General features: G+C 41.8%; 1 protein-coding gene across 1 annotated transcript in view; it reads left to right on the forward strand.

Moving 5' to 3' along the window:
- LOC124775452 (juvenile hormone esterase-like) overlaps window positions 1-12,917 on the forward strand; it is a 188,368-nt gene extending 175,451 nt beyond the window's left edge. Inside the window, exon 11 of the mRNA XM_047250284.1 lies at window positions 12,637-12,917. Within this exon, the coding sequence (XP_047106240.1) occupies window positions 12,637-12,799 (163 nt within the window). The 3' untranslated portion in view covers window positions 12,800-12,917. The remainder of the gene's footprint in view (window positions 1-12,636) is intronic.
- The last annotated feature ends 337 nt before the right edge of the window (window positions 12,918-13,254 follow it).

The raw sequence follows: 13,254 nt of genomic DNA on the forward strand, positions 1-13,254 counted from the left end.
CGGGAATAATGTTTGATGCCATCTCATCAGTTTTCCGTGCATAAGGGATCACTAGTTCTTCAGACTTTAGGTTATCTCTGTTCCATACTTTGTTCGTTTTTCTCTCTAATCGCTTGAGTTTGAGTAAGCATTTCATCATTACAAGGTTGTGATCACTATTAATATCCGCAGACGGGTAGCTTCTGCAATCCTTGATTTGGTTTTTAAAACGCGATTTTACTAATATATAGTCGATTTGGTGTCTTCTAGTATCTCCTGGGGCTTTCCACGTGTACCTTCTTCTTTTATGGTGGTTGAAAAGGGAGTTCGCTATGACCAACTTGTTTTTGGCACAAAATTCAATTAGCCGGCTTCCTCTTTCGTTTCTATCTCCTAGACCATATTTCCCTACAATTCCGTCAATTTATATTTTGTAATGATATAAAATGCACAATGGACTAACACTGAATGATCTGCGGTTCTGCCGGACGGGGTGACCGAGCGGTTCTAGGCGCTACAGTCTGGAACTGCGTGACCGCTACGGACGCAGGTTCGAATCCTGCCTCGGGCATGGGTCTGTGTGATGTCCTTAGGTTAGTTAGGTTTAAGTAGTTCTAAGTGTTAGGGGACTGATGACCTCAGAAGTTAAGTCCCATAGTGCTCAGAGCCATTTGAACCATCTGCGGTTCTAATTTTGTGAAAAGCAAAAAAACACACGAACAAAACAAAAAGAAGTCTTCGGCTCCCAGTTTCTATCTTACTCATTCATTTACGTTTCTTGCCCCACAAATGCTACCTGTACTACTGGTAACCCTATCATTTTCTACGTCATTTATGTGCTGTTCCAAAACTATTCCGAGCCGTAGTTTTCGTGGAGCGCAACTCTACCAGGCATGCGTGGCCACAATTCTGACGTCCGTCGATATTATTCTCGCAACACGGAATTATTATTTGCAAGTCTGGCTCCAAAATAATGGAGGACAGAGTGTACAATTATCCAGCGGGGGCAGACTGCTGCGCCAACGTTCACGTTAACAAGGAACGAATAAGTCGGGAACGAGAAACGAATAAGATGTGACAGAGTAACGAATGAGGCGGATCGCGGTATCTCCGACCGTTTTATAACCTGGGTAATGTGCGCCCGTGGCTAAAATCGTAGTCCACATTGCCATATATGCAGGAAAGCTGCACTGATCCATCTCTGTTGCGACTTTATGGTGGGGACGAGAAACTACTTAGTTGTAGGGTTGCCCTCTCCACGTGACTCCAGCATGAAGAGAAGTAGACGACCGTTTCTCTACGCAGCCGCATGGACCACGAACAAAATTTGAAAGGACACATCTTTTCCTAGTGGCAAATACGATATTGAGATTTTTAATAAAAGTGATTCATGGGCATCATATAATCATTCTGACACTACTGCCCGATAGACCACCGCGGCCGGCCAAATGCCATAATTCAATAGGACTATGCCCACCTTGGTGAGGAAAGCCGAAATCATCTTCAAAGAGCGACAGATATCATTGCTTCTTTGCCTCCATGTTCGCCTGATGTGGGTGAACTGTGTTTGCTCGCGATCTTGTTAGTCATAATGAACCATCGGCCACTGTTGATTCTTTGAGGACTGGTGTACAAACAGCATGAAGTGAAATACTTTGGGAAAATATGCTGGCTATCTTTGATTCGATGTTACAAAATTTAGAGCTTGTAATTGCAGAATGTTTGAATTCTTGAACTCATAGAGCATATATAGTTCTGGAATCATAATAATTTATGTATCATCATGTAGCTAATTTGTGTTACAATATTCATTCCAGTCACGTGTTTCATCTTTGGTCTCGCAATTTCCACGCGAATGTTAGTTTAAAATAATCATGCAGGCAATTACGACCTTCCATCCAATCTCCCGTCCACGCGAAAGAGCTGTACTTCATCGTGGCAAGGGTTTTACAGTTGAAATTACAATCCAAAAAGATCCAAGTACAGATGACACTCTTCTTGTAGATTAGTAGGAGGTAGTTTTGGAATTGTGGAATGGCTTTGTAGCCATCCCAGACATGAGCGATAAGCTGACATGTGGATAATTTCTGGTGCTACATAGGGTGTTCAGAAACAGTCTGAAAAGCTTGTAAGGGTGTTGCACGAGAAGTTGCGCTGAAAAAATAATTGCTAAGAGAAAAATTCGATATGTTTCACCGTTTCCGAGTTATTTAGCAAGTCATGTCGGCACACGCACAAATTCAAGCAGCCTGCTAGAGACATTGACCGACTTATCTCGCAATGGGGAAAAATGTATCAACAGTTATGGCGATCACTTTTGAATGAATAAGGAGTTCACTTACCTTTCTTCCATCTGTCTCGTTTTCATTTGACTGCCCTTTATAGTATCTAGATGCCAGCCGCCAGGTAATCTCAATCTGTCCCATACGAAAGATGCTAAAATTATAGATTTCCCTTCCTCGGTGCACTCTTTCGGGTGAATTATTATTTTTCATTCATGAATCAGTTACATACTTTTCGCGTCACGCCATGACCCTTTCACTTGGCGTGGGAGTTCTCTTTCTGTTTCTTTTTTCTTCCTTTGTGCTTAGCAAAAGTCTCTCCAAATACAGAGAAGAGAGAGGAGAGGCAGACGCGTCATCGGGCAATAACGATCACATGAATCTTCTGCGTATCTGATTGTATCGGTTACGGCAATAATCCGTCCAATTTCTATATAAAATGTTATCCTATGGGGAACAGTACCCATTTTGCTGAAAAGTAGGATGGATTACCCTTGCAACCGGTTCAACCAGGTCTGACGATGGTTCAAGTGAAGCGAAACCTTTTTTTTTTTTTTTTTTTCAAGTTAAACCAATATAGATGGGTAATAAAAAAATCTGCTTTACAACAATTGATGGTTGTTCTCCCAGAACAAGTAATTTTTTTCAACTTCAAAACACTTTTTACTTATATATCGTGTGCATAAGAATTCTCTCCAATCCCTTGAACGCTTTGTTTTATATACAAATTGAAAAATACATTGCCTTCTCTCAGTAATTTTAACAGTGCTGAGTTGTAAAAGCGTTGTTAGATGTCACCGTCACCCAACCGTCATCAAATTTTATAATAAAGGGAAAGGAAGAATTTTTGCGTGTACTGTTTCATTTCGAACATTGCTGTTGAATTGTATCTCAACACTCATCTCACCTCGCGATTTTCAGGTTTCGAAACTACTGAGATCTTAAAATCTATTACCGACTCGCAGAAAGTTAAATGCTTGGTAGGATGTAGAGTGTTATTTTATAAGGATCTCTTTGCGATTAGAACATTAAAAAATGGTTCAAATGGCTCTGAGCACTATGGGACTTAACATCTGCGGTCATCAGTCCCCTAGAACTTAGAACTACTTAAACCTAACTAACCTAAGGACATCACACACATCCATGCCCGAGGCAGGATTCGAACCTGCGACCGTAGCAGTCGCGCGGTTCCGGACTGAGCGCCTAGAACCGCTAGACCACCGCGGGCGGCTTAGAACATTATTTTCTAGGTTCTTCTGTTATTTGTAATGAATATCATAAGACAGGCAACTTGACTTCCAGATCACGTCATTCACTGATAATGCATTTAGTAGTAACAAAGTTTGGTACGTGTGTAATTACGAAATTAAGTATCAATTATATGTTCTTCATACTGTAGATATTATCTTCCTCTGGCCGAAAGTAAAACAAATAATAGGAAGAACATGTTTTTCAGTTTGCTGAATCATCATGTAACCACTCTGCTTAGGAAATGGCTTTCGCCTACGGTAACGCACATTTTACATATGTTAAATATTTCAGGAAAAGGAAAGAAGAAAAATTAGTGTTTATCTCCCGCTGACAACGAGATTACTTGAGACGGAGCGCACACTCGGACTGCACAAGGACGAAACAGGAAGTCCCCTGTCGCCTTTATAAAACAACCTGACTGAAGTTCGGTTTCTAAGAAGCTTATCAACCGTTGCATGCAAACTGAGACAATTAAGACGAGATGTTGGCCCGTGTAGAGCGAATTTGTAAGCTTCACCCGTAATATATTGTCCTTCATCGATTACATAGCGTGTTCCACAGATGAACGAGATATTTAAAAAAATTGAAGACCAATACATTTCAAACGCCTGTGGCGTAGTAGTGCTTCCCCAGCATGCGTGTTACACTAGGCCATTCAACATCTTATCAGGCTTACTGACCAAGTCTTTCACAGTACATCTGTATTGTCTTGGTGAGTGACAGCGATCGCAGTAACTAACACATAATTTTTGCCATAGCAATTGCAATGTCGCTCAGCCAAGGCACTGGAATCAGGTCAAAGGCGGGCCGACGTTGCGAAACGGCACGATTTCCGTCCGTCCTTCAATGTCCTGTCAGCGTGGACGAAGTTCCAGTCCACTGTAAACATTCGTAAAAAACTAAACTCCTCCCGAACAGGCCATGAAGGCCCAACGGCGCCGACCAGCCGCCGTGTCATCATAAGCCCATAAGCGTCTCTGGATGCGGATATGGAGGGGCATGTGGTCAGCACATCGCTCTTCCGGCCGTATGTCAGTTTCCGAGTCCGGAGCCGCTACTTCTCAATCAAGTAGCTCCGCAGTTTGCCTCATAAGGGCTGAGTGCACCCCGCTCGTGACCTCACTGGTTGCTCGAATACAAAGGCGCAACATAGCAGTCCACTCACTGTATACATTATTATTGACGAAAGCTCGTCGATGTACGAATTTTCCTGGCAGATTAAAACTGTGTGCCGGAGCGCGACTCGAACCTAGAACCTTTGCCTTTCGCAGGCTAGTGCTCTACCGACTAAGCTATCGTGTAAGTCTCAGAGCCCGCCCTCACAGCTTTACTTCCGCCCGGACCTAAGGGTCGTGAATCGTACATGGATAGCACCAGCCCGCGAAAGGAAAAGGTCTCGCGTTCGAGCCTCGGTCCGGCACACGGTTTTAATCCGTCAGGAAGTTTAAATCAGTGCACACTCCGCTACAGACTGAAAATTCATTCTAGATGTCTGAGTACTTTCCACAAATGGTTTCATGCGGTCTACTTACAACCAGCTGTGGTCGTGATACGTAACACTTAAATAGCATCAGAAAAAAGCGTTCCAAATGAGATAGGCTCTATAATAACTTGGTCCTAAAGCATCGTCAATTAGTTTCGGCTATTTACTATGCTACATCTTTGTATGAAGTGGTGGATGTCTACTAAATAGCAGTCTCGTATGCTTGCTTTCAGTTTATGGTTCCACCATCTTTAGTTCTGGTTGTCGAATATAGATAGCGATACATAGCACTGATTCTCATATTTACAATAAACTTCACAGGTTGTATTGGAAGGAAGATTAAGGCTAACATTTCGCCGACGAAGAGGCCTTTAGGCACAAAACATGAGCGTAGACGGGGGAAGAAAATAGAGTGTGGCTTTTCAAAGGAACTATCCTTGTATTTGCCTCTCATTAGTCGTTTCACTCATTGCTGAGTGTCGTGACCTCATTTCCTCATTCATTCTTACGTAGTTGATACTCCTGACAGGTGTCACCATCCCCAGCGATCTTCGGTCTTTCTTAATATGATGTGAAGAGGCAGGTTGGTAATCTTCTTCGCTTGATCCAACCATCTGTTTGCTGCTTTCCCACGTGGTCTTCTGCCTCAATTTTTCCCTACCCGATGGTCTTCTCTAAATTATCCCCTTCCCTTCTGAAGATGTGCCTAAGGAACGGAACGTATCTTTGGCTGACACGAGAAGATAACCTTTTTGTCATTTTAAGTTCTTCTATTATGGAAACATTTGTTCTTTTTTGTGTCCACGGCACACGTAGCATCCTCCGCCAACATCACATCTCGAAGTCATCAATGCGGCTCTTATCACTACCTTTCACGGTTCAGGTCTCGCATCCGTATAAGAATATAGGAAACACCAATGCTTCTATTAAGCGCATCTTCGTTGTCTTGGATATTGCCCGGTTCTGCCATATCTCAGTGAGTTTGACCATTGCGGCTCGGCCAAGAATGATTCGTCGTCTTTTTATCACACTTTCCTGTGCAATTGATCAGAGAGCCTATATATACATAATCATTCACTATCTCCAGATTCCTTAAGCATCCTGTAAGTTGGTTTTTATCGATGCCTTGGCGATTTATAACCATTAGTTCAGTTTTTTCCATGTTTATCTCTAGGCCAAGATTTAGACTAATAACTTCCACTCTTGAGAACGGATTACCAACTTCTTTCTCACTTCCTGCTGTGAGTGTAAAACCATCTGCGAAGCATAAATTGTTAATTTTCCTGCCGACAATTGGAATCCCACAGTCCCAGCCACCCAGCGCTTTCCTGATTACACACTCTGCATAGATATGTAGAGCTGAGATGACAGTATGCAACATTATCTGACGCCATTTGTCACATCGAAAAATTTCTAGCATTCACCGTCTACTTTTATGGTTGCGGTATGGCTATTATAAAGACCTTTTATCAAGGATACCAAATGTTTTGGAACCTCAGACTCGTTGAGCACATGTCACAACTTGTCCCACATAACACAATCAAAGGCCTTTTTATAATCTAGGTAGCAGAAGCAGGCAGGGACACAGAACTCATAACATTTTTCAATTATCTGCCTTAAATTCAAGACTGCCTCTCGAGTACCTTTACCTGACACGAAACCTGCTTGTTCTGCGGAAATCTGAGACTGCAGAAATTTTTCTAGGCTTTGATTTATTATATGCAGGAGGACTTTACCAGCATATGATATTAATGCTATGGCCCTATAGTGGGACCAGTCCTTAACTGATCCTTTTCTGTGCAGAGGAATTAGGACAGGTGTAGTCAAGTCTTTAGGCCATTCACCCATTTTCCACACTTTATTGCATTTTAAATGTAGGGCATGCATACCTTCCTCTCCCATCGTAGTGAGCATTTCTCTGGAAATGCCATCTATACCTGGGGATTTGTTGTTTTTCAGATGCTTGATGGCATTTTCGATTTCACTGTAAAGAATATCAAGTTCTTTATTTGATTCCATACAAATATTCTCTTCTTCGATGTTGTTTCCTTTGCAATACAGTGTTTCACAGTGTTGTTTCCACCTAGCTATTGCTAAATGCTTGTCTCTAATAACAGTGCCATCTATATCTTCTACCAACCACGGGTGCCGTTTGAACTCTCGGGTGATGCTGTTTATCTTCTTGAATAGGTCATGCGTTTCATTTAGTTTCTGATGCTGTTCTATGTCATCACAAATACTGGTGAGATATTGTGTCTTGTCAATACGACAGCTGCGCTTTATTTTGCGGCAAAGTTGTTTGTAAGCTTCTTCATCTTGAGCGGTTTGTATGCCACGTTTCTTTAGTGTGCTGCGTTCTTCGATGAGTAGTAGAGTATTTAAGGGTTTAAGGAAACCTAAATCAGGATGGCAAGATGGGGATTTGAAGCGCTATAATTCACCTGTACAACTGGAGACTAGAATGAAAGTTTCTCGCCAAATGGGACATGGCGTTTTCAGATTCTGGCATGGATACGGGCAACCCAAGAATTACTCTGGAATGCTTTTAATGGGAACTTTTTTTCCATGTGTTTATTCGTTAGCTTGGGAAACGCAGTGTGACTTTGTAGCAATAAGCATCCATAAGAAATAAATCAGTTGTACAACGAAGAGCTCAACTTGCCCAATAAAAACAAAAAACTCTCGACAAATATTTCAGAAGACTGTGGAGAAACAAAGTCATAGATATATTTCTACTGTGAGACACGTTGGTGCACCTGAAGTAAGGAACTTCAACGGCTACTGGAACATCACTCACAATTTACACCAGGAGCCTAGGGGAAGACAGTCGAAGAGATTCATTGCTGTTCAATGCCTGGTTCAGTCCGGCCGGGCTGATGTCCCAGGAAGAATGGTCAAAATGTTCAAATGGCTCTGAGCACTATGGGACTTAACATCTGAGGTCATCAGGCCCCTAGACTTAGAACTACTTAAACCTAACTAACCTAAGGACATCACACACATCCATGTCCGAGGCAGGATTCGAACCTGTGACCGTAGCAGTAACGTGGTTTCGGACTGAAGTGCATAGAACCTCTCGGCCACAACGGCCGGCGAGGAATAGTCAAAATTCAGAGATATGGCAGTAACGACCATTCGAAGCAAAATGTCTAGCAAGCATGGGCTCTAAAGTGCATACCGTAAGACCTACAAGCGCTTATTCGTCTTCATTACCGTGAAACAAGGCTCTTCTACAGCACTGCCGAGCGAGGTGGCGTGGTGGTTAGCGCACTAGACTCTCTTTCGGGAGGACGACGGTTCAAACCCGTGTCCAGCCATCCAGATTTAGATTTTCCATGATCTCCCTACACTGCAACAAGCAAATGCCGGGATGGTTCCTTTGAAAGGGCACAGCCAATTTTATCCCCCTTCCTTGACACAATCTGAGGTTGTGCTCGAACTCTAATGACCTCGAAGTCGACGAGACGCTAAACCCAATCATCTTTCGTTCTTCTACAACAAGCTTTCTGCTTTCCATGTTTAGAGAGGTTGTTCTAGTAAACATGGGCTCTAAAGTACATTTGTTAAGAGCTATGAGCACATGTTCACCTTCGCTACTGTGAGACATATCTCTTCTACTGAACAGCTCTCAAAGTATGCATTTTAGAGCCTATGATTACAAGTCTTCTTTTCCTTTTTCGTCCATATTATCACTTCTCAAAATATAGAAAGCTTAGAGGTCCCAAAACATGGAAAATATGAGGTTTCCGTTGAGCTGTTTAGCATAGCCCTGAGATGCTACTGATTATATGCCTGATGACGTACAGAGGTGGAATTCTCCCCATAAGAACATACAAATTTTTTTCAATGAAAAACAAGGTCACGGAACAGATAACTACTTATTAAATGAAAATTACTAGAGGTGGCTCAGTTAAGCATGAGAGTATGGGCACCGCCATCTCACACACATATCGATAACGGATCCATCAGACTATGAAAGGAAACAAATGTCACTATAAAAAGCCAATTTATTGCCAAAAGAAATAAAAAATGTTTTACCCACTGAATAAAAAATACAAAAATTAATAAGGGGACAAGGGATTATAAATAGCCTTCCCACTGGCGGGTGGACTCATGAAACAGCGATATAAATCTGTGTCGTAAATATACCTAACGATTATCTAAAAGGTTAATGAATTCAAGACAAGCCCCACATAAGTGTGGAAGAACGCCAGTACTCGTGCCCAACCGCATGGTAGATGCAACTAGCTGACAGTCTAAATTAGATTAGCAAAACGATACGCTGATTCACCTTTTTACTTCATACTCGCCTCGTCTCGATGGATGTAAAGACGTCCCATGTTTATCACTCTAAAAATATGTGAAGGCGGATGGCAGTTGCAGTTGTGGCTGATAATTCCAAGTACAGCACAGCCTCTGTGTTCTGCTTTAAGCTGAAGACATCTAGCCCTGCTGCTCTCTGTAATAAGCTGTAGTATCTTCTATGGTGCCCTGAGGAGAAGCGTTCTCTTACTCTCCGCTATGCAATTAAGCTCGTTCTGCCAGCGTTGGAATCTCGCCAGCCAACTTCAGCAGACCTTGCGAGTTCCGACCAGCGATAATGAAATAAACAAGTTTAACACTTTCTTACTCTTACGGATTTTGTTCCGCTTAATCAGCGTGGTATATTCCCACCTTAGAGTGGGGAAGAAGACAGTGAATCTCCCCCACTACGAAACAGATTTCAAGTTACGGCCACTGTGAAGACGCCCACATACACATGCGTGGAAATTCTTCCCTGCTACCAAAGTAGTTAATTTGAGAAAACTTGAGAACCTGCTACTAAAATTTGAACAAACGTTCCGGTTTGCTCATCTGGGCTTAACAGATCTTCCCTTGCTTTGTAGGCTCGTGTTCCCTCTAGTCTTTCAGATTTTTATCTCTGCTAAAAAGCACTCATTTCATCTCTCACACAATGAAAATTTATGGCATGCTGTCCATCCTCATTCCATGCCCCTGCTGTGCTGGGCCAGCAAACCGCTCTCCCTTGCACTTTATCTGCCCAGGACTGGTTTTTAGCAGAAAACATCCTTACAATTTGTGTCATTCCTTAAAGTAAATCTTGTCTATTAACAACCAGCTTAAAACCTCAAGGCTGTCATAATTACAAGACTCCTTAAAGTATCAAGAGGAAATGAGGTGCAAAGTTAATTAGAGATGCATTCATTGGCAGCTGTTATTACTGATGGCAGTTTTCTTGCAGCGTTAGAGATTTGACTTAATTTACTAGTGGGCTATGCACGTTGGAATAATAAACAGACTGCGTGACAATTTTTGGAAAAAGCTGTACATAAGGAAAGCAAAGAGACTGCAGTAGAAGAGACTTATTTCACAGCATCAAAGATGTAGAACCGATTTTAGAGCCTGTGTTTGAGGGACTTTGTATTGCTTAGAATGATTGTTCCTGTCGTATCCCTGAATACGTCCATTCATCCTGTGACACTCTGTATGCACAACAGTGGACGCCTATGCATCTCCTATGTGCAGTGTGCAGTGTGCGGGCCGTGAGTTGCTCATCCCCAGTACACTGGCCCTGTACCGGCTGCTGATGAAAAGCACTAAACTACCCCAGTAACAGTCAGCCACTCCAATGTTCAATTTGTCTGAAAGTCATACCAAGGGAAACAGTCCAGAAATTGTCATTAATAGAATGGACATGTCATAATATATATATATATATATATATATATATATATATATATATATATATATATATTCGTCTGTGATGGAAAGATGGGATTCTTTTGTTTAAATTCTTCAGAGAAACGAATTAAGCAATTTTATGAGTGGTGTCCACTATCAATCTAGCTGTAGGCCAAACTGTTGACTTTAGAGGCGTACACATCTTTAAAACCCATAAAAACGAAATATACTATTCGAACCAGAGCATACTGTATTGGACGATCACCTTGATTTTGTGCATCTTTTGGCTGTTGAGTGATTTTCCTCTTAATATCCACTTATTTGATGGTCGTTTGAGACTCTTAATTTTCCCAGGATGCCAGACAAGAGGATTTTATCTCTCATTCACAGCTGGAAGAATCCCCTGCAGCAGTTTTTCATGCTGCCTTTCTTAAGTTAGGATGCATCATCACAATTTTTAATCTTTGGATACAGTTTCCCTGTCTCAAAATTCCTGTATTTGCTCCTTGAAAATTTCCATTGCTCCTTCCTACGTTGAGGTGGTCTTAAAACCCTAATCTTCTTTTTCTTCAGTTGAAACTTATGTGTTGTACTACCAGAATTCTGTAGCTTTTAAGTAAGATTATTTGGAGCTTGAAGTCATCTTCGTCCGAATACATGGATATTGATACCTCTGTCTTGGATGTTCTTGTGGGTTTTTCCCGAAGTTACTAGGTTCGCGAATTGCTGTGAAAGGCCTTAACTATCTTTTTTGCGGTCATCGAATCACGATCTCTTCGTTGAGAGTGCCTGACTAAATCCTGTACGCTATGACATTCCTTTTATTAATCCTGTTGTACTTCCGGTTACGTTTCTCAGAAGGCTTTGTTTCACTTTCTTTCCAGTCAAGGAACTTACCATGTCGATGTTTGCCTGTTCGATTCTTAATTTGGGCTCGTAGAGTTTTATAAATTTGTGACTAAGTAGTTAGTATATTCGAATAGTATTGTTTCCCTCTCCAAACATATCGTTTAGAAACAGTTCGTAAGGGCCTTCGACTGATCTTTCCGTTTCCTCAAACTGCGCAACATTTTATTTCAATTTGTTTGCGCTAAGGAGTGTATCTGCTTTAGTAACTGCGATGAATTTTGTGTAGCGTACTTAGCGAAGTTGTTGTGTAGTGATGAATTTATTGTACCATTTAGCTTAGGAAGCCAATGTTCATGAATTGCGTTTGTTAATTCTAAACAAAACTCTAATGGGTGCTTAAAATCAATAAAAATATACTGAATAGTTATGCCAGCTGCAAAAACGCAGTTCAGTTACACTACAATCGTTTTTATTTCCACAAACTGCATCTGTTTTGGAGAATGGCTAAAATGATGGCAGTTATCACTGATAATTACTTACTGCGAATTGTTTGCATCATAACCAAAGATAAAAGAAAACAATAATATGCTTATTCTATGCTTATTCTATTAATTATAATTTCAGAGTTCCTTTCCAGGATTTTAGAAACTACACTGAGATAAATGGAACGTTGGCAGGTACACATATACTTAGGTACGTTGGTGTATTTCGTTATTAGGTACTGGTGCTGTTGTTCAGTTTAACACAGCAAGCATGAGGTGGCAGCATGTCGGATTGTTTGGTGTTGTTTTGAGTGGCTTCAGCGTGGCAGGAATGCACTTTCAGCAGCGACTGTACACGATCGTCATCAGCTATTTTTCCATCGAGCATATAGACAAGGTTACACTATAAAAGTAATACTTACCACATTTAAGCTCGTGGGTGAATCACGCCACGTTCGTTTTGAAAGTGATATCCCCATTTGTCGAACCCGCCTGAAGCGAACACGCTGTGACGTACGTCGCGTCAGAAAACAATGTGAATCATTACTTTTAATGCAAACCCTGATAGTCCAAAAATTTCAGTCTGTCGCTTCCAGAGGCGTCGCCTGAGACGAGTTCTTCTCCACAGAGACCCGACCCCCCGAGCCGACGAGGGGGATGGCGGCGTAGCCACCTCGTGGCTGCCTTACGACGCCACTTCGCAGAACTTCCTTCGCATCAGCCGGCAGCTCAGCCTGGAGCAACATCTGTGGGCCGATCGCCGTCACTTCTGGAGCAATCTCACCTGCTGAAAGCGTCACTCTTGTGGAGGCTACAGATTGACTGCAAAAATAATCTTTTGTGTCTCCGTGTTCGGAACGTCGCATGAAAACATGTTTCTTAAATAAAATCGTTTGCATATAACGTAAACATGCCATTTCTGAAAATATATATTTCCACATGTTCAGTCAGTCTGACTATTGCGTTTTTCTGAGAATATATCGACACTTTGATAGGAATTCAGATTCCCGTTTGGTCATCCAAATACACGTTTTCTGCAGGTTTCCTGAATCTACAGGGCAAATTTATGCTGTAGTTACAGAACTGGACTCCTGTTTAGCAAGAGAGGGACTCAAATGCCTGTATGACCTTCCTGCTTTGTGTTTCCAACGATTAACGAGGGTCCGAGCGCACAGAGTATGTTCCCAAATATGGGAGTGGCTCGAAGCCTTTTTCAGTGAAGGAATCCAGTATGCTGTCCTTGAAG

The sequence above is a fragment of the Schistocerca piceifrons genome, chromosome 2 (genome assembly GCF_021461385.2).
Source record: "Schistocerca piceifrons isolate TAMUIC-IGC-003096 chromosome 2, iqSchPice1.1, whole genome shotgun sequence".
Lineage (NCBI taxonomy): Eukaryota > Metazoa > Arthropoda > Insecta > Orthoptera > Acrididae > Schistocerca > Schistocerca piceifrons.